Below are 21,753 nucleotides of genomic sequence, written 5' to 3' on the forward strand. Positions count from 1 at the left end.
GTCCGGCCTCTCAGCGCAGACTTGCCCGCCAGGCAGCGTTGGGAAAGGTCCAGAGCGGGGCACCTGGCTGCACGTTAGCCTTTCCTGGGTGGCGTAAAAAGGAAAAACCACACCCAGGCCCCTCCCCGAAATGCCTGATCCAATCTATGGGCCGGGTTGAGAACCGCGACGCAGAAACTCCAGTCTGGTGGGGAAGCAGGGAGGGCAGGCAAGCCTCTCTCTGGCTGCGGGCCAGCCTTCGCCACTCCTGCACACAGGGCTGGACGAGGTACCCTCCTCCCCATCCCCCACAAGCACACTATTGCCACAGAGCTGGTCAGTTCCTGGAAGTTTGGTAATGGGGGCGCGTGCCCTCCTCACTCCTCACACCCCTGGAGGGAAGGGTGACGGGTATCAGCCTCCTTTTGCACTCCCTTCCTTTCTCCCAGCTCCGCACTACCTGACACCTGCAGGGAGAAGTCGTGAAAGCTGAGCAGCTCCACAGAAATGGGTTTGTTTAGCTGGAGAGGGAGCAATCAAAGCAAGCCAGACTTCGAGCAAATACATCTGATCCGGAACTAGATAATAAAATAGCGTGCACTTTATTTAAAACCAACCAAGCGCTGATAAAAATATATTTCACTGCAGCTGTGATTCCATCCAACCTCAACAGTAAGAACTGGGCATTTCTCTACTCTTCATATCACGTGTGGGGCCTGGCAGAGGAGGCCACCCACCTCCACCAAAGCCTCAAAGGAAGAATGAGCGCCCTGGTGGGGAGAGTGCAGCTGCAGAGCACGAGAAGGGAAGGGGCTGTGAGGTGCATCTCTGCCGTCTGCTCTGCGCTCCTCCTAGGCGACTGATCAGCGAGCTCCCTGGTGGCAGTGATGGAGAGAGAGATGGAGAACCGCCTGGAGCTGTGCAGACAGGAAGATGAACCCTCCTTCCTCCTTCAGGGTCTCTGAAATCCCCACAGGGGATCTCATGGCCACTGCAGGGTCCTGCTTGCAGGCACAAGCCTACGAAGCAGTCATCTTTTGCTCTGGCTGAAGGAAAATCAAGATTCTGAGAGGAACCACTTTCCTCTTGACACAAAGCAGCTACAGGGCAGTTTCCTACATACAGTACGGCAGCGGGCAAGCAGAGGGCCCTGCTGGCTCGGATTAAGGCACTTGTAACAGATTCAATGTACATCCCGGCCTGGGCCCCAGGCGGGAACTTCCCCACTTCCCTTCCCCTCAGGCCCCAAATGCCCTGCCTCTTCCCCACGCTGGGCAATGAAGGGGACAGGAGCATGCCTTGAGGGACTGTGGTCTGGTTGGAGTACAGGGCTAGAAGGAGAAGACAAACAGGAAGGAAGCTGGGGACTTGGCAGGGGAGGAGCTAGAGAAGGACAGGAGAGCAAGAGCGTCGGAGGAAGGCAAGGCAGCAGCTGAGTCATGGGAAGCCACTGGAAGTGATCAGAGGTGTCTGCTGAGAGGAGATGCAGAAGCTGGCGGGAGGACCCCCACCTTCCCCTGGCTGAGACAGGTGGGAGCAGAGAAAGGGTGAGGAGAACCAACCCCAGGCAGAGAACCACAGAGGACAGGGCCCCTGAGGACCAGCGGAGGAGGATGGTCTTTCTCTCCCTCTCTCGGCTAAGGGGTCTGGTGCAGAGACAGGGTTCGGAGACAGAGCAAGAAAGGGGCAGGGGGCTGGGAGGAGGGCTGTGCGACCCGGAAGCAGCTCGGCTCTTTGGTATGACGAAGGTGGCAGCGTCCGGGGTCCCTCTCACTCCTCCTCCACGCTCCGGGGCCCCTTGGCCGCTCGCCTCTGCCGCCAGCGCAGCTCCTCCACCTGGCGCTCCAGCCCCCGCACCTTGGCCTCCAGCTGGGCTCCGGAGGCCCGGGTGCCAGTGAGCCGGCTCAGCAGGGCGTAGAGCGTCAGCAAGGCCAGGAGGAGCAAGGCCCGGGTGGAAGGGTCGGGCACTGACCTCACCAGGGCCACAAAAGCGGCCAGGAAGAGGGCAAGCTTCAGGCCCCACAGGATCCGCCCCAGCAAGGCCAAGACCAAGCCAAGGAGCAGGGACAGCAGCCAATAGGCAACCAGGGCCCCCGCTCCCCACATCAGGAAGGTCTGGACTTGGCCGGGGCTGAGCTTCAGGCCCTGGGTGAGGTGATCTCCTGGAAGGGGAGAGAGTCACAGAATCAGCCAACCTGGTGCCGTGAAAGGAGAGGGTTGGTCAAGAACCAAAAGGGGGAGGGGCCAAACCCCCTTGCCAAGGAAAAATCCTTTCCCACTGGGTCGCGGAGCTTAAATCTCAGCTCCGGTCCCAGCTGACTGTGGGTAGACTACTTCCCTTGGTTGAGCCTGCTGCATCTATGAAATGGGAGTAAATCTCTGGGCTGTGGGTGACAGTTAGATGAGATGTTATGGCTTAGCATGATGCGGCAGTTAGCAGCCCGCTCTTATGCTCGTCTCTGGGGAGACCTGGGAGATGCTGAACAGCCGGGGAAAGGTCTAGACCCTGAAAAGATAAATTCCCACAAACAGGAAGGGACAGGCTAAGCTCCAGCTGACCTAACCAGGTCTCTGCCACTCACCTTCTAGCCCCAAGGCATTCAGCAGCTGTGCGGCAATCCCAGACAGAGTGAAGAAGGCCACAGAGATGGCCGATGAGATTGCCCAGATCACCTGAGCCAAGGTCTGTGGGAAGAGCAGGGCATGAGTTGAGGCCATGATTAATGATGCTCTTCTCTTCTGAGTCTCACCACCGCTGCCCACGAACATCTCTACCTGCTTCTCAGCCTGGCTGAGGGGTCCCTTCCACAGCCACCTTCCAGTGCATGGGGATGGACGGCGGGCCATTTCTCCTTCCTGTCTGAACTGGAACCCAGGACACTTGGGCCCTAATTCAACTGATGTGCTGAAATACTTTGGTGGCAGTAATGGGTGAACGTGGGCATGTGGGGGGGATCATGCAATCCCTGGAGTAATCACCCTGTAAAATTGGGGTCCTCCTAGCCTCCCAGGGAATCATGAAGGTGTGTGAAGTAACATCGGTGGAGGGCTAGGATGTTTCAGTGAAAAAGAAGTCAATCAGCTCTTCTATATTATGCATTTTATAAATGATTGTTTCAGCTGTTTAGTATGACCTATCAAAAGTATGCACCAGCATGCTTGGGATGCCATTAGGTAGAAGAGACAGCCCTGCCTAAGAACCCTGAGTCATCCTCACCGCCACCTCTAAAGGTGAAAGAATGAACTCAGGTCTTGATATCTTGCCAATTTAAGACTTTAGGTCAGATTTAGACCAAAGCCAGACTCTACAGTCACCGGTGACATAGGTTGATAAAGATGGCTCTTTTCCCAGCCTTTCTGGCAAGAAAGGGCAGGAAAAAGGCAAAGATGGGGGTGGAGCTAAAGGCCCTGGGGTAGGAATGAAACAATGAGAGTGCAAAAGGCCGGGGCTGTCTGGCTTCATTCTGTGGAACTGGGGGCTCTGCCCCAGGGATTGGGATACACAGAGGATGCGGAGCCGAGGCGGGCGGCCATGAACAACGGCTCCCCTGTCCTCAATGCGCGTAGCCACAGCAGGGAACACCTTCCTTACCTCAGAAGCTAGGTGCGTGGTTTCTGGCCCAATCCAGTCATCCAAGGTTTCCCGCACAGATTGACCGATCTGGCTCAGGAGATCAACTGGGGCCTCCTTCTTCTGCTGGCCTGGTGACACGAAGTCTCGATGGGACTGGGATGACGCTGAGTGGAGGAGGACGAGGGCCACTAGGAACATCAGGACGGCTTTGAACAGATGCTTGCCCCACGGTGAAGTGCTGCCTGAGCCTGCCATGGCTGGGTCTGCCAGAGAAGAAGCATGGCGTGAGCAGAGGACCCGAACTGGCCGAGAAACCCACTGTCCTGAGCATGACGGGCCCCAGCACCCCCCTCCGCCACTCCCTGTTAGCTGACAAAGGCAGAACTCGGACTTCAACTTAAGCCGGGCACAACCGTCTCATTCACGGGTTCCTCTCTCACATTCTTTACCACTTGCATGTTAACTAGCCAGCAAGTATCAGTCAATGCCTTCAGGTGGATGAGATCTCTTTAAGGCTTATTCCAGTTCTAAAAACCCGAAGGCCTGCCTTTGTGTCTTAGGTGCTTCGGGCATAAAAAAAAAAATTATAAGACTATATGGCTTTGGGCTTCCCTGGCGGCGCAGTGGTTAAGAATCCACCTGCCAATGCAGGGGACACGGGGTCAAGCCCTGGTCCGGAAGGATCCCACATGCCGCGGAGCAACTAAGCCTGTGCGCCACAACTACTGAGCCTGTGCTCTAGAGCCCACGAGCCACAAGCACTGAAGTCCGTGTGCCTAGAGCCCGTGCTCTGCAACAAGAGAAGCCACAACAATGAGAAGCCCTGGCACCGCAACAAAGAGTAGCCCCCGCTCGCCGCAACTAGAGAAAGCCTGCGCGCAGCAACAAAGACCCAAACGCAGCCAAAAATAAAAACAAACAAATACATAAATAAATTTATTAAAAAGAAAAAGACTATACAGCTTTGTCCTCAAGGAAGTTATAATCTACTTAAGATAAAGCTGATATTTATATTTTAAAAAACCTTAAAAAATAGCACTCGAATAGGATTATCGCTATGTAACAATGTAAAGAAAAGTGCTCAGTTAGGTGCTCAAATAAGAACCCACTGCACATAGGCCATTCGCTCTGCAGGACCATCACGTGAGGTGGGTGTTATCCTCCTCACCGCTACGGGGAGAGAGGAGAAGAAACTGAGACTTAGGAGTTAAGCATTTGCCCAAGGAGAAAGGCCAGGCGTTAAACCCAAACTTCTGCTTCCAAAACGCAGAAGTGAAGGTGGTTGCTCATTGGAACCACCTGGAAGCTTCACGAAGTTCTGATACCTCTGCCCCAAGCCCCGAGCTTCTGATGTCACCATCTGGGTGTGGCCTGGGCTTCGACCTGCAAAAGCGCCCCAGGGGATTCCACTGTGCAAAGTTGAGACCCACTGATACAGAGATGAGCTCAACTCCCCAGCCCCTAACGTAGGCAAGAAGTTAAAGCACAACTTTTACAGAAAGATATTATTATTATTAACCGGAAGTTAACCATGCGCCACCTATCTCGTTTAATCCTCACAACAACCCATCAGTCAGGTATTGTTCTTATCCCCCATTTTCCTGATGAAGAAACTGAGGGAGGATAAGTAGTAAGCGGGAGAGCCAGGATTTGAATCCAGGTGCATCTGACATCAGACCCGCTCACACACAGCACTGTGTTGTATCCTCTCCAACTTCAGTCTCAGAAGTGATTTGGAAAGTCCTACAATAGATTATTCATGAGCTAAAACAGACTTGACATCTACCAATCCACTCCATGAATTACTGGTGACAATTCACTTAACCACTTTGTGCTCTGATCTCATCTGTAATGTGATACTGTAGGCAAATTAAGACCCAAGAAGTATCGACTCATTGAAGTACGCGAGGATTCGGCCAAGAAAAACGTTTTCAGTTCCAACTTCTATTTGCCACCACGCCTGAGAAAAGTCAAATGGCACCAGCAAATCCCGCTCTCTTCCAGGCTCAGAAATGAACCTGCAGCTCCAGGGTGTTTCTGTGATTCAGACCTGATGAGCAGAGAGGCTAAGCCATGTCCCTGAGGTAGGAGCAGCCAGGTGTTTGAAGTTTTTATAGTTACCAGGGCACTCCGGGAGTCGGCCAGAAATCTGGAGCCATCAGGATGGAGGAGAGCGAAGAGAAGATATTCCTATTCTTGTTTAGTGGGAAGGAGCGGGGTCCAAGAAGGGGTTATAAAAATATCACACTCGGGGCCCTTTCTGGCCCAGAAACAGCTGCTCTAAGTCCCTCCTGAGGCCTGTAGGTAAAGCAGGGCTGCAAAACATGCAGTTCATAGGGAACGACCTCAGGCTGGGAAGCCTCCTACTCTTTTTGGCACAAATCAAGAACCAGATGGTTCCTGCCTGCCAGTGGTCAGATATGAGGAAAGCATAGGTCAGTTCCTGGTCTATCTGGGTCATGACCACACTGGGGACATAAAGAGCAGGGTTGCTATCTTGGGTTGGATTCTACATCCAAGGACCTCCACCAGGAGGGATCAGATGTCGTCTCCTCCTTTCTGGAAGGTCAGGGTGACATGAGCTGCTGCCCCCTTGGCAGACTTCTGCGTTCTTTGCCAGCCTCGACTTTCAGGCGGCCATTTGCTCCAGTCGAGGGGAGCTGGGGGACCTTGAAATAAACTCTCCATGGGGAGGCTGGCATTGCAGTGCCAGCTGACCTTCCAAAGGGCACCGGAAACCAAATCTAACAGGATTCTGGAGTGTGCCCTTTGCAGATAAGAGAGATTACTGGTTCGTCCCTTTCATCCAATTGTTTTCTTTAACAGGATTCTTTCTCATTTTTTTAAAACATTTTTATTGGAGTATAATTGCTTTACAATGGTGTGTTAGTTTCTGCTTTACAACATCTTTCTCATTTCTTCTTCAGCGAGAGTCTAACCCACCACCATTACGCCTCCTCACTTCAGCCCGATCAAATACTTTTAATAAACAGAAGCCATGGTAGTCAGGAGCCGAAGCAGTCTTGAGCTCTGAGAGGAAGGATGTCTTAAACGTCTTCACCTCCTGCAATGCCTGACCTCAGAAAAATAGCAGGCACTCAACAACCACAACAAATTGTGTGTGTGTGGTGTGTACAGTGCGTGTGATGTGTATAGTGTGTGTGTTGCTTTATAATTTACAAAGTGCTTGTTCTTTCACCATCTCATTTAACTCCTATAACAATCGTATAAGATACTGCTACTCTCCACGTTTTACTCAGAAAACAATGGCTTGGAGAGATCAAGTGACTTGTTAAAGTACACACATCGGGACTGGGACTTGACTCCAGAACCCAGGATCTAAACCTTGCCCTTTTGCTCCTTCCACACCTCCACTCTGCCTCAGTAAGACATGGTCCCTGCCCTCAAGGTGATTAAAGTTCTGTCCCCAAATCAACAATCACAAAGTTACAGGACTATCCAGACTCCCACGAGGAGACCACCCACCAGAAGATGACCCACCTGCTGGGCTCACACATCATGGTTCTACATGAGGTAGAACCATGTATGAGGTTCAGGACAGCAAAAAATTGGGACTAGACCCGCCGCTTTTGTTCAGGCAGCTGCAACGGGGCTCAGGAAGGGATGGGCTGAGCCGGGGAAACTGCTTCATTGAACTATGGTAGTGAGGAACCACATATATTTAGCTGTGGTTTGCTAAGAGGGCGGGGTGGGGGGGTCCCCACACTCCCTGCCAAGGCTCCTTCCTCCCGGTAGCTTCCTCTTGCGCTGTGAATCACGACGTGGCAGGAGGGTCAGCTGACTTAGTACCCTCTGCCGGCTCTGATTTCCCCATCATTGAGGGACTTGCCCCTTTGGAGCAGCGGTTCTCGACTCTGGTTGCCCATCAGAAGGGCCTGAGCCGGTTTAAGCTAGAGGGTCTGCCCCACCCCACCCCGGGGCTTCCTTACTCCGACCCTCCCCAGAGACGGGCTCAGGCTTTTGCTTTTAGAGCTCCCCGGGGATTTCTGATGCATAATGGGACAGCTGCCACAAATGATCAGCAGGGAAAAGTCTACTTGGGCAAAGCCCCCAGAGTGCAGCAGTGGGCAGAGGACTCTAGACTTGCTTCCGTCCCAGGCTCAATTCTGCCACACACTAAAAGCTTCTGTCTTATTACTTAACCTGTCTGAGTGTCAGTCTCCTCAAATGTAAAATGGGGTTAAGCAAGGTTACGAGTTATTGCAAGGAGTTAACATGTTTCTGCAAGAACTTTGTAAACTGTAAACATCTATAGGAACGTTGCAGTACACAAATTGCCAATATATCACTCATTGCATTGCAGCATCATTGACCAGTTTCTATGCCTGGCTCCCCCATTAGACTCTGAGCACCTCCTCGTCAGACTTAACTTTTCTTGGAATCCCCAGCGCCTAACACAGAACAATGACTAATAAATGCTTGTTAAATGAGTATTAGAAGCCCGCCAAGAAGCGGTGAGGGCGGCAATGGAGAGCCATGGAGAGGTGCGGAGAGGAGGCTATTTTAAAGTTGATCCAAATATGCAGCGGCCACCCGAAAAGCACAGCTGCGTGGAAAGGAAGCTGCTAGACCGGGTGAAGCTGCCCCTGAGAAGAATGAAGTCAGCGTCCCAGCAGGTGGGGCAGCCCCCGCTAAACCCCTGACAGCTGCTGCTGCCCAGCAACTGTTTGGGGACCGGGCGACGGGCAAAGGGGCAGCCTCCCAGGCGCACGACGCCTTCCCCCAGGACCCATCCTCCCCGAGACACGGTGTCAGTGGCATGCATGTGCTATTTCGAACCGCGTGTCCCCTGCCAAGCTTGCTGGGTGGCGTCACCGGCAAGGGATGCGGCGCGGCCCAGGGGTTCGGGGTACCCCCAAAGGGCTCGGAGCGGGGCCCCGGCAGGCTGGGCCGTGGGCGGGAGTCGGGGGCGAGGGGGTCAGCGCTGGCCTCGTCCCCCAGCCTGACAGCCACCCGGCCTTGACCGGACCTCGGAGCAGCGCTGGGAACTCTTCTCCCCGGAAACGCGCGCCTCCCCTGTTACCTACTAACGACGCCCCCTGTTGCATAGCAACGAGGATCCGAGTCCCCAGTTAGTCTCCCCGCCGCGCAACGTCGGAGCCCTCTCCACTGGCGCTCGCCAGGCCTCGCGGCTCCGCCCTGGTCCCGCCTGTAGCGGCCGCCGCCGCAACCCAGTCCCGGGTACAGCCCCGGAGCCCTGGTCTCGGGTCGCACTCACCGGGCTCCGGCCACAGCTGTTCTTCACGTGCAACTTCACTAAAACGCGCCACTAAAGCCGCGCCACTAAAGCCGCGCCTCAATACTGGGGCGTTGGTTTATCGTCTGCGCACGCGCGAGGCGGGATGCGCCCAAGGACCGGCCGGACTCCCTCACAGCCCAAACCTCGTGCCGGTCAGCGCATGCGCCCTACCCTCTGATTACCTTTTTTCCCCCAAGCATTCCCATGGAAAGAAGAATGGGGTCGGAAGTTCGAGCTGGGAGCGGAAGTCTCTGGCAGGAAAGGGGAAAGAGGTGACTATATCTGGGCTATAGAGTGGGTAAACTGGATCTTGAATTTGGAGTGGAAGCTTATCCGCCTCTAAAAATCCCCTTGGCATTTCGGGGAATGTAGTTCTCCAGCTACGTGGTGCCTCCTGGGGCATTGTGGGAAATGTAGTTCTAGAGGCGCCTCAGAGCACCTGGTCTTTTGAGAAACTTTTCGCGCTAAAAAGGCACAAAGGGAAAGGGTGTTAGAGGAGCAGTAAGAGGCGCACAACCGGGATAATGCATCCTTTCCTTCTGAGAGCATTTCCACACCCAAACTCTGCAGATGGCTCCTAAATATTCTCCGAATTTTAGAAAGGGAAGGGAACCGACTCCCAGACCCATTTCTATATATATATATTTAAAAAGGCAGCATTATGAGCGGGAACGCCAGGGGATTTGGAATGAAGTGATCTTTGGTCTGCTTTGTGATTCTAGCAGGTCACTTCATCTCTCTGGATCTCCTTGTTTCAACTTTGCTATTGTTAGAAAGAAAACTATAGGCTCGAAATGGAGTCACTTATTGCTAGGACAAGCCCCCAAACTGGGGATTAATACCTGACCTAGCTGAACTTTCAACCTCCCCCAGAAATGTAGTCTTAACTAGTCAGTCAGGAATTTTTTCGTCAGCACCAATGAGGCAATCTGTCACATGGGCTCTCTCTTACCCCCAAAGGAAGATGAGATAATCTGCTATATAGACCCCTTCCATTCCCCATGGATAGGTTACCTATGCCTAAAATAATCTCCTTTTTTCTGTTTATGACTTCCATGTCCTGCCTTTAAAAACCCTTCCCTTACTGTAGCCCTCTGGAGAGATGGCATGCTGCCTGATTCATGAATCTTTTATAGCCAGTTAGATCTTTGAAATTTACTGGGTTGAATTTTGTTTTTTAACTGTATAAAGTACTAGAAGGTCCTAAAAATACCTCTTCAATGCACAGCAGATGTGGCGATTCAATGAAGTAAGGGGGATGAACATGTTTTTAAAAACATCCAAGTAGCTGTCCAAATGCTTTTATCACATTGGCTGCCATAGGCAGGCTCCCCTTTGATGTTAAAACAGTTTCTGAAACTCAACACTCTAAAATAGAACTCTTTTTTCCCTCCCTCCCTGAATCAGCTGTCTAATTCAGCCTTCCATAGCTCTGAGGAATTGATCCCAAGAGGTAGTGGGAGAGGCCAGTATATCTGTGACTTTGGCTAAAGGGTATGTGCAATCCAGCATACGTCTCAGCAGAAGGTTACCACTAGCCATGAGGAACAGGTATCTCAGTTCATGATTTTAGGGCTTTTCTAAGTATGGGAAGATGCAAGAATTTGGGTTCATAAAAAATTTTCCTGTCATGTCTAACTATCCAAGGGCCTGTTTTACCTGTTTTCTCAAAGCACAGAGTAGATCATCCTGTTCTTCACCCTGAATTCCCTTCAGGGTGTACTGTAGTTCCACAAGTACGGTGGCTAAGGACTAGTAGACTAATCTTTAGTAGACTTGTGGAACTGGATGGTGAGTAGCATTCCTTGTTTTACAGTGCCCCCCTGTGGTCATAAATTTAACCAAGGTTTGGGAGGCATTTCATAACCAATTTGTCCCATGGGGCCAGTAAGGCTTATTTCTAGGTCAGGCGAGGATTTCGTGGATATGCCGCCTAATGTGAAATTACTGGACTAGACCCTGTTAATTGTAGCCATAGAAGTATCTGAACCACCTGTATTACTAGTCTGTTATGGTTCAGTAAATGATTCTCTCTTGTTGCTTCTTCCCATATCTAGAGTTACACTGTTACCATCATTTTAATTTTTTATAGAACTATGTATTTGGTCAACTGTTTCAAGTTGCTTAGTCATCATTATTTTTGTTGGAGGCTCAATTACACATTGGGTAATACAAGAAATAACAATCTTGTAGAATAGGCGGAGTACAAGTAGTATAGCTAGCAGCATTAATAAAGTCTGAAGTAGGAATTTAAACTAAGAACTTTCATTAGCTGCAGCCCCTGGTCATCTGACCCAGTCTGTTCCATACCAGTCACTATATTTAAGGGTAATGATAAATTGTGGCATTGTTCATAAGGTACTCAGCCCAATTTCCCAATGTTATTAATCTGATTATCCTTAGTATAATTTAATTGTTCCCAACATAAGGGGGCTTTTAAATTTAAATGACTGTAGCCTGGTGTTAACCACATAAATCCACCCCATAATTGAGGGACAGTCTCTCCCAATAAGCAGGAGGTTATGGTTCTTGACTGAAATTTAGCTCATTGTTCCGATTGAGCTTGAGTGAGTAACCTTTAAAAAAAAAATTGTATTTTATGGCCAGGGTCAGAGCAGGTATGATTGATTGGCCAAGTGAGGGGGTCTCATCTAGTAATATCAATAGTGGCCTGAATGGAACTATAATTTCTTTCTTCTAGAAAAAATTTCCTAAGGGTCATTCAATCAGAGCCTTGGAGTGGAGAAATCCACCAAGGTAAACCAGAAGTACTGGACATAGGTAATTGACCATAAACCCAACAACTGGATTGATGTTTAAACTCTGCATAGGACTTATGTACCAGTTGTAGAAACCAAGAAAACATTATAAATGATCACACAGGTCAGGCCCAGCATCTTGGAATAGCTGTCTACTTCTGGTGTTGTCTTTTTTTTTTTCTGGAGCGGGTGTAGTTTCTCCTCTGAGTGTCGTTTTAAGTTGATGTTGAGGTCAGCAGTCCTCTCTATAGACCAGTCTGGTACAGAGGCCCTTTTTAAAGTGGGAGATAATGAATCCAAGAGTCAATTCCCTTCAGTTTCACTGCACATGGGCTAGTTAAGAGTACCTGATAAGGATCCTTTCGTCTAGGTTGGAGAGAGTTCTTTAAATGATGTCTTTTCCAGTATGCACAATCTCCTTGTTGCAGGTCATGGGGCATCTGATCTTCATCCAAACATAACTAGGGTAAGCTTCAGAAACAACATTAGAATGTCCTTTTAATAGTTCAATTAAACCTTACAATAATGCAACTTAGTAAAAAGGAGCCATCTAGGAAGTGAGTCTTCGGCAGTAAATACCAAAACTCAAAGACAACTAACAGCACTAGAACTTAATATCCACAAAGGTATATTACTGAAACATAATTCTTATCTCCAAAACCACCCTCATCTCTACCAAATATAGCCAAATTAAGACTAATTTGCTTGCAAAATGAGTCTGGTTTCAATAAACCTGGCCTGATTATTTACATAAGTATAATTGATCATATATGCTGTTTTAAATTGGCTTTGTTGGAACTTTTCATAAGGAATCTCAGATTTGAACTTTAAAAGTCCTCTCAAGGACAGGAAAGACATGCCAAGGACTTGCCATCAGATTCTGTTTGGAATACCTATAAATTTGGGTGAATCTCTTTCTTCTTGAGGTCCTTGCATCTGCCAGGAAGTGGCTTTCTTTATTCACCTCATAAGGCTGTTGGGGACCCTGTATGCAAGATACCAGACTGTTTTTTCAAGGGATTTATGGCTCCATAAAGTCAATCTTAGTTCCTTAAAGCTGTCTGGTCATATCTGAGCCTATGCACATCTCTCTCTATTATGACATTCCAATCAAAGCCTTGATAGTATAACGAATGTTTCCAATTGTGTGCTGTTATTAGGAGAGTAGATTCTTATTGAACTTATGCAAATAACCGTATTGCCATGAAAATAAGAATACTAAGAGTTTCCAAATTCTGGAGGGATCAGGTAGAGAGAAAAGATAAATGTTTCAGTTCTGCTTACACAGGTATAATTTACCAAATTGCTGTAAGTCACAGCTTAAGGGGAAAGGTTTGCATATATCTGGAAAACAAAGATTAAAAGTCAATAATATTTCAGACAAAAAGTCACACTTGTTGATCTTGATACTTCATAGTTTTATGAAGCCGTCAGGTTTTCCATTCGAATTCTTTAATTTCTTACCCAATTCAGCAGTATAATCTGAAAGTTACCAGAAACCTGTACTTATCAGAAAGTCCTTTCTATGAATCTTCTTGAAAATGAAGCATTTTTGCAAAAGCATCAGAGCAAAACAGTAATTATCTATAAATGACAAGAGACTTTAAAAGGCATAGTTAAAGACCTGATTACAATGCAATTGTCAGAGAAATTTAGTTATTTTTGTGACATAGAATATTGAAATAATAACTAGAATTATGACTGATAACATATTATGGCTGATAACATTATTAATGTTATAATGTAACATTATATCTACATTCAAATTTCATATAATTTCTAGAACATTTACGTTAATAACAATTACCCATAAACTATAACCTAAGAAGGTTGACAATGCTTCCCCTGTAATTTAACATACCAAATAGTTGGGATTGACATATATACACTAATATGTATAAAATAGATAACTAATAAGAACCTGCTGTATAAAAATAAAATAAAATTTAAAAATTAAAAAAACACACAAAACATACCAAATATTATGTTAGATATTAGTTTAATCTCTTTCTTTGAGATGTTTTAGTATTCTCTGAAGTATCCCAAATTTAGCTAGAAGTCAAAAGAACTTTGGGAGTTCCCTGGTAAGACCCCCCATGATGCACGCATGGAAGTTTGTCAAAGATATCAAAAGATTTCAAAACACTTGGTCAAATAGGATCATCGGTCACTGTGAAACAATATTTATTCACTTAATCAAGTGACAATAGAAGATTTCAAATGCAAATACAAAAAGTTGCAACAGATTGTTTAAAAGGTAGAGAAACTTTACATTCTTCTATCGAAAGCAGATCAATATTCCAAGAAAACTTTGCCCCTCTTAACAGAGAGAGAAAACCAAATTCTAATTTTGTACCAGCTTATTTTTAAGATTAAAACTCATTCAACCAATTAAATTCATTCCAATCTTCACCAGTCCTTATCACATACAAAACTCTTTTCCTAGATAACCTTCTATAACTTTCTTTTATACCTTCAGATTTTGTCCTATGCTTTCCCTTTCTTTCTCTCTCTCTCTCTCTCTCTCTCTAACTTCTTTTTAGGACAAAATTACTTCCTTTTCCCTTAACAAAATTCATTTCCATTCCTTAAACCTTCTTTTTCCTTTGCACACAAATATTTTTTCCTTATTAATTTTTGGAAGTTTTAATTATATATTTTAATTACATTCTTCAAAAACCTTAATTTCTAGTAAAAGCTAAGAAGTAAGCAATTATGAACTGTCTCTTAATTACCATTCTGTAGAATGGCAAACTTATTAACTCTATTTATAATTTCTAAAAACATGTGCTTTCCTATTTAAAAAAGTCTCAATTAATAGTTCTAAATATCATTAGTTTCTCTGTAGAGGGAAGCCTATGTTACTGTTTCAGTATCTTATTTTATTTGTAAAGGATCTAGATAGTCAATAAACTTCTAGATAGTCAATAAACTTTAACTTAACTTAGCAAAACTCTAAAGTTTCAAGTTACCAAAAACCTGGAGAAACTATTTTTAAGAAGACATACGATAAAACATAATTTTTCCTAAAGAGTTCATCTAAAAACTCTTATCTCATTTACATTTAATTTACTTAATTTAAAAAACTTACTACAGCAAGTTATTTTTCTTGCTGACAAATTTTGTAAGAGAGATAATAAGATCTTATTTGACTTTTAGTAAACCTACATACAATAAAAATATTACACTTAATGCTGATTACTTTAAAGACATCTCAAATTACCAGTATTAATTAAACCAACAAACTTAAACTAACTTAATACCAAATATTAATTTAATACTGAATATTTCCCAGATCATATGAACCTGAAATCCATTTGGGTTAGTTTATTTATATTTCTGAGAATTTATATAAGTGCTTAATTTCACTTAAGCCAATTAAATAGAACTCATTTACAAATTAATTTTGGCAATACCACCTGCAGGTAGAAACATATCATATTTATAACATACACACAAACATGTAGACAACACAACCAGAGATCTCAAAGCTTCATTTAAAATGTAGTCATGAATTGGATATTACAATATAAAACTCATTTGTTTATATAACAGAATAAGTTGTTTACCAGCTTGAGTTTAAAAAGGCCTCTTTTTCATTTTTTCCCCTCCAGTCTCAGGAATTGGAGACGGTCTAGATAGATGAGAGTTCCTGAGAGCCCTGGTAGAACATTTACATCTCAAAGGCACAGGGAGAGAAATGCAAGCTCCTCCTAGAAGGACTTTTGTTCTGTTAGGTTCAGAATTTTGAAAAGATGTTTTATCAAACCGATTTCTCTAAGAATGCAAAAACCAGTTTTGGAATGTTAAAAGAGCTCCATCCTGGCCATTTCAGGGTGGGATTTCCTTTAGTTCCCAATTAAGTAAGTACTTGCAAAAGTAAAAATTCTGTAAATACATGAACCTGACTCTGGTGTTAGTTGGAGGTTGGCTGTTCGATGCTCCTCTTTCCTTCTTTTTGGGAAACTCGATTCCACATTTTAAAGTTGGTTTGTCAGGATAAAATTACTACTGAAAACTGTATCGTGGGCCCGTGTGCTGTTTGTGAGCTTAATTCCTCTAAGGTGTCACCTTAGAGTCATTTCAGCTCTTGTACCTGTCTCGGTTTCTCCTTCCAGCAATCTAAAACCCCCGCAGGTGCGGCCAATCCTTATGTGTGCATCCCTGGATGAGTGACTTTTTAAATTAATGAGTGGGAGACTTCCCTGGCGGTCCAGTGGTTAAGACTCCGTGCTTCCACTGAAGGGGCCACGGGTTCAATCCCTGGTCAGGGAACTAAGATCCTGCATGCTAGAAAGTGTGGCCAAAATTTAAAAAAATAAAAACAACAAAAAAGACCCCAAAAATCTATAGAAAAAAATAACATAAATTAATGAGTGGGTTTCCCTATGGGACTGCGGTACAGTATGAGGACTCACCTCCCCCCTCCCATAAATTTCTCAGTTGCCTGAGAAAGCTGAAACCAGCTGGGAGGAGCTATGTCTCTTATCTTTGGAGCTGAAAGCTCTCAAATGCTATCTTCACTTTTATTCTGACAAACCCTGTTAAAGTTTTTGAAGCTGATTTGAGGAAAGACATCAGGTCAGCCTCCCCACCAATCACCCAGTCCAATCACACTGAAAGACTCCTCAGTCAGTGTCTTTCAACAACTGAGCAAAATCTTCCCAGTGCCTCTCAACTGGGTAATAAGGCACCTCTTCTCGAACCTAAGTTGAAGGATAACCCGCTACTCATACCAAGGAGTTTAACAAACTCTGAATTAAACTCAGGATTGTCAACCAAGATGAGAGATCTGAGCTTAGGAGAGACTCAGCTAAATTCACCTGGACACACCAAGGAGGCAGACGGGCACAAGGGGCCCTTGCTGGTACCAAGGGTCTGGATCATCCTAGAGTTTAGACAAAGGAGAGAAGTCTGCTCTGGGTTTCTCCCCTCATGGTCACCAAAACTGTCAACTGACAAAAAAGTGCACAACATACGAGCTGTGAGTTGAGTTTTATGCATTGTCTTACTGAGGACTATAGCCCGGGAGACAGCCTCTCCAATAGCTCTGAGGAACTGCTCCAAAGAGGTAGGGGGAGAGGCCAGTATATGTGTGATTTTGGCCAAGGAGTATCCGACATCTCAGTAGAAGGTTACTGCTAGTCACGAGGAACAGGTATCTCTGTTCATGATTTTTTTTTTAATGTTAGGGATTTCATTTTAATTAATTATTAATTTGGCTGCACTGGGTCTTAGTTGCAGCACAGGGGATGCCGTGTGCAGGATCTTTGTTGTGGCATGTGGGATCTTTAGTTGCGGCATGCGAGATCTAGTTCCCTGACCAGGGATTTAACCCAGGCCCCCTGCATTGGGAGCGTGGAGTCTTAACCACTGGACCACCAGGGAAGTCCCTCTCAGTTCATGATTTTAGTGCTTTTCTAAAGTATAGGAAGATGCAAGAACTGGGGTCAAAAAAATTCTCCTGTTACATCTAAGGGCCTTTTTTGTGCATTTTTCCAAAGCACAGCGTGCCTCATCCTGTTCTTTGTCCTGAATTCCTCTCAGGGTGTACTGTAGGGCTGCGATTATAGTGGCTAATGATTTAATCCTTATAGGACTGGATGATAAGTGACATTCTTTGTTGCACACAGACTACACATGAGTAGCAATCGGTCTGTCCCCATGTCAGATTGTTTCTTTCCTTCAGATGTTTCTCAGGCACATCCATCTTCCTCTGGACCTTCATCACTTCCTGCCTTGGCTAAGGGTCTCTTTCTTCCAGAACAGGCTCTGGTAGCATCCTGGGCAACACCTTCCAGCCTTTCTCACAGTTGCGACTTCACATTTGCTTGTGAGGTCGTTTTTGATTTGTAGGACTACCAATCTCATGTCACTTGGATTTTCCTGTGCAGGAAATATAACTTTTTTCTTTTTTCTTATGACAAGTTAATTTCTTTTCAACTCTCTTTTCCATCTGAGCGGTAAGAACACTCTTAGACAGTTCAGCGTTCTTCCCACCCTTGTTTTACAGGTTGTACACACCTTTTGGAAAATTAACATAGGGCCAAAGGGTGGAGGGGAAGAATTCACCTAATCCTCTTAGTTGTTTGAGCTGCATTGTCCTGGTTAATCCTCTGACAGTTGTCCACACAGGTTGCAACTAAATCTACCTGGGAAATGGAGCTTCTGGGTTATTGACCAATGTGTACCTTTGCTTCCCAAGGAGCAGCAGCCTTGGCCTGGGGGAGCAGGGCATAGAGTTCCAGTCTCAAGAACCCACTGACAGCTATGCATAAAGCCCATTCCCCCACCTCTTTCCTTCCCAGCCTTAGGTAATCTTTATCTCCTTTGTGGGGAGATTGAGACTGGGGGGAGTGGGGAGGAACCTGAGATCACGTTCTCACCTGTAATAGTTACTCCAAAATCAATTGCCCTGAATCCTTTCTATTCCCTGCGGGGCTTGTTTTGAAACTCTAAAGCCTTGAAGTGACTCCCCATTTCCTCCATCTTCTGTCACAGCCATAAGCTCCCCAGCACAGGGACACCTCTGGGTTTGCTCAGAGTGCTATCCCCAATATCAAGTACAGAGCCTGACTAGCACATAGTGGATACTCAATAGATTTGTCCAACAAATGAATTATTGGGTCTTTCTCTCTCCCCCTCCAACCCATCCAGTTAAATGTCTTCCAGAGGAATCTTCTGGAAATGTGGTTATCACTCCACAGCTGATCTGCTGTCCGGCTGTGAACCCAATCAAGTCTAACCACCTCTGGTTCAAGGTCCCCTCTAAACGGATCCATTTCATTTCCTACCACATCCAAGTACTTAAGATGTCTGGCCTGTCACGCAGCCTGTCATTCAACCAACAATAGTTACGACGTTCCTGCTCTGTGTCGGGCACCGTGTTAGACTCTGAGAAACAAATGTGACCGGAACAATCATGGTTTCTGCCATCACGGACTTTACGGTCTAGCGGAGAACCCAGACGGCAAACAGATACTTGTACATAATTAAATAATTAAATGATTATAGTTATCCAGAGTGGCTCAGGGGAGAATTACAGGGTGCCGTGACTAAAATTCAGTCAGGGGTCAAGAAAGATGCTCCAGAGGAAGTACCATTTAAGGTGTGATTGAGTTTACTTTGGAGCGGATGGGCGGGGAGGGAAAGAAGAGAGGGAGTTGAGGAAAGTGTTCTGGGCAAACAACTGGAACCAGCCAGAGTGGGTAAGTTTGAGGACTTAAAAGGCCAGTGTGGATGAGCAGAAGGTGAGGACTTGCCCAAAATCACACAGCAGATTGGTAGTAGAGGCAAGACCAGAACAGTTTCTTGGCCAGTGTTAGTTTCTCTACCCATCTGCATCTGCGCCTTCTTCACTGGGTCTTTCAAAGTGTACTCCGTGGGCTTCCGTGGTGGCGCAGTGGTTGAGAGTCCGCCTGCCGAAGCAGGGGACACGGGTTCGTGCCCCGGTCCGGGAGGATCCCACATGCCGCGGAGCGGCTGGGCCCGTGAGCCATGGCCGCTGAGCCTGCGCGTCCGGAGCCTGTGCTCTGCAACGGGAGAGGCCACAACAGTGAGAGGCCCGCGTACCGCAAAAAAAAAGAAAAAGCGTATTCCGAGAAACACTTGCCCGAGAATCACGTGGGTCACGCACTGACAACGCAGACTCTCTAAAGTAGACCCCAGGAAGATGCATTTTAAGAAGTTCGTTAAGAAATTCTCGCATACACTAAAGTTTGCAAGACTACGGTCGCATGCTCCCCGCCAGCTCCAGTCTCAAAAGGGTGTAGCTGAATTGATTGGCTTTTAAAAGTCCCACTGCATCATGGGAAATGTAGTTTCGGATCTCCTTTCCTAGTCCCTGGGAGCGCTTTACGGAACGAGCCGAGAGGGCCCGGAAATAGCCGAGTAGTTCCTGGCGCGCCCTTTCCTGCCCGATTGCATTCTGGGAAAGGGCAGTTTCCGTTAAGTGCCAGAGGCTGAGGCGCGCGACCGGTTGCGGTCCCACGTGAAGCCCTTCGCGAGCGTCGCTCGGCGGGGCTGCTCCCCGCTCTTAGCGGAGCGTCCCGGAAGCAGCGGGGAACCGGAAGTGCCCCGCGGAGGCTCGGAAGCTGATCCCGGAGCCCGGTGTGAGGAGCCTTGGAACGCAGCGACGGCGCCATGTCCCTGATCTGCTCTAGTGAGTATCGGCTGCGGCCGATTGCGGGTCGCAGGAGGCCGGAGAGCCGAGCGGGAGGATATGCGGGCCGCTGCGACGCCGGGGTTGAGGCGGAGGTGAAAACGGGGCTCCCGGGAGGCAGGGCGGCGGCCTGTCAGCCCGGGGGTCCTCCTCCTTAAGCGTGGGGTGCATTTGCGCTGAGCTTCACAGTTTACATAACGCCTCAAGCGTATTGTCGCAGGCAGCACTGAGGCCACCCACCTCGTTTGCGCAGTGGAACTGAGGCCTGGATAGAGGGAAGCAGGTGCAGGGGAAACAGGGAAACCCTAGGGCTTGTGCAGGATCCGCCTCCGCTGGCGCAGGGATGCGGGCCTCAGTTTCCCCATCTGCAAAATGAAGGCCTTGGTACTGGATGTCGTCTGAGGCGCCTCGCTTGGGTAGGCAGAACTTCTGCAGAAGTCGCACAGTAGGTTAGAGGCAGTGACAGGGCTGGAAGCCAGGTCTCTGGCTCCCAGCCTGACTCCGTAGGACTAATGAAAACAGCGTACATTTATAAAGCCTCTGTTGGTTTATAGCGCGCTTGCAAGACTGTGATCTCGTTATATCCTCATAAGAATTCTCCAAAGCAGAAATAAACATCCGGTTTTACAGATAAGGATGTAAGGCTCAAGAAGAATGTGGCTTTTGTAAAACAGTACAGCTAGTAAGCGGCAGAGCTGCATGTTGGAGCCAGGTTCTCTGACCCTGAATCCATGCTCTTTTCAAATGCCTTGTCCTGTCTTTCCTTTAGGTGTTTTATTGAGGCGTGCAGATGTTTTGCATTCTCATTGTTCATCCGGGTATTAGTTTCTCATCTTTTTCTCTCTTGGCTTCCTAACTCTCAAGCCCTTTACTCTTCTCAGAACCTCTCCATAAATCCAATACAAAGGGAAGAAGGAGCGAAAGGAAATGTGACTAGAAAAAGGAACCTTACACCTTAAAGAAATGACGGTGTGCAAAGTATTTTCACATTCATTGTTTGAATCTTGAGAAAGATCCTTTCTGTTTTTCCCAGCTCCATCCTTCCTCTCATTTGCTCATGGGTTAGATGTTTACTGAGTGCCCGCTGGGCATCTGCATTGTTCTGGAAGGCAGAGACCAGCTATAATCCCTATCCTCAAGGGGTGTAAATGATACCTCTGTTGGGGGTTGTTGTGAGGATGAGTTAATCAGTGGAGAATGTTTATAGTCGCCCTTGGCACCTAGTAAACACCATGTAAATGCTTTTTGTTATCATAGCACTTGGCACATCGCTTTGTAATTTCTTTGTTTGAGAATCCATCTGGGCTCTAGCTTGAGATTTGAATGGCTTCGTGTGTATCTCCCGGTCCTGCGGTATAATGGGTGCCTAAGCATCTTTGTTCAAAAATGAGATGGGCGGGGATTATTGACTGCTCTCTAGGTGCCTGGCATTTAGTAGTCCTGTAGTAATTATTTATTGACTATCTGCCTGTCACGAGACTGATGGAGAAGCTAGTTAGGTGGCTGGAAAATGTTCTGGGTACAGTCCGAAACTGGCTTGGTGTCACGTCTTGATTCCTGTTAGCTGAGTGTAGGGACGCGTGGTCTTGTGGAGGCCAGCAGTAGGTGAAGCATCCCTGTGGCCCTCTCACCGCCCCAAGCTCACTGCCTGCCTTTTCTCTGCAGTCTCCAATGAAGTGCCAGAGCACCCGTGTGTGTCCCCTGTCTCTAATCATGTCTACGAGCGGCGGCTCATTGAGAAGTATATTGCAGAGAATGGCACAGATCCCATCAACAACCAGCCTCTGTCCGAGGAACAGCTCATCGATATCAAAGGTGCCTGCTGGCTGCCTCAGTCCAGGGCCGTCCTAGCCCAGAGCCTGGGAGGGTGGGAGGGGGTGCCCGCGCACTCAGGGAGGGGAGATAGTGGTCTGTTAGTGCAGGCTGAAGGGGAAAGAGTTGGGGAGGGATAAAGCGCCCTGGGTTATGGGTTTTCACACCCACTTTCCCTCTCTTGGCAGTTGCTCACCCAATCCGACCC

The 21,753-nt window shown here is 47.2% G+C and overlaps 1 protein-coding gene across 1 annotated transcript; it reads right to left on the reverse strand.

Annotated features, from left to right (window-relative positions):
* Positions 1-1,661: 1,661 nt before the first annotated feature.
* Positions 1,662-8,801, reverse strand: TMEM109 (transmembrane protein 109). Its single transcript, XM_079709087.1, has 4 exons — positions 8,793-8,801; positions 3,572-3,816; positions 2,562-2,664; positions 1,662-2,141 (listed from the first exon to the last, which is right to left on the reverse strand). Exons 2-4 carry the CDS (start codon positions 3,806-3,808, stop codon positions 1,750-1,752), a joined length of 732 nt encoding a protein of 243 aa, XP_079565213.1. The 5' UTR covers positions 3,809-3,816; positions 8,793-8,801; the 3' UTR covers positions 1,662-1,749.
* Between the last annotated feature and the right edge of the window lie 12,952 nt (positions 8,802-21,753).

The sequence above is a fragment of the Hyperoodon ampullatus genome, assembly GCF_949752795.1.
Source record: "Hyperoodon ampullatus genome assembly, chromosome: 7".
NCBI classification, from domain to species: Eukaryota; Metazoa; Chordata; class Mammalia; order Artiodactyla; family Ziphiidae; genus Hyperoodon; species Hyperoodon ampullatus.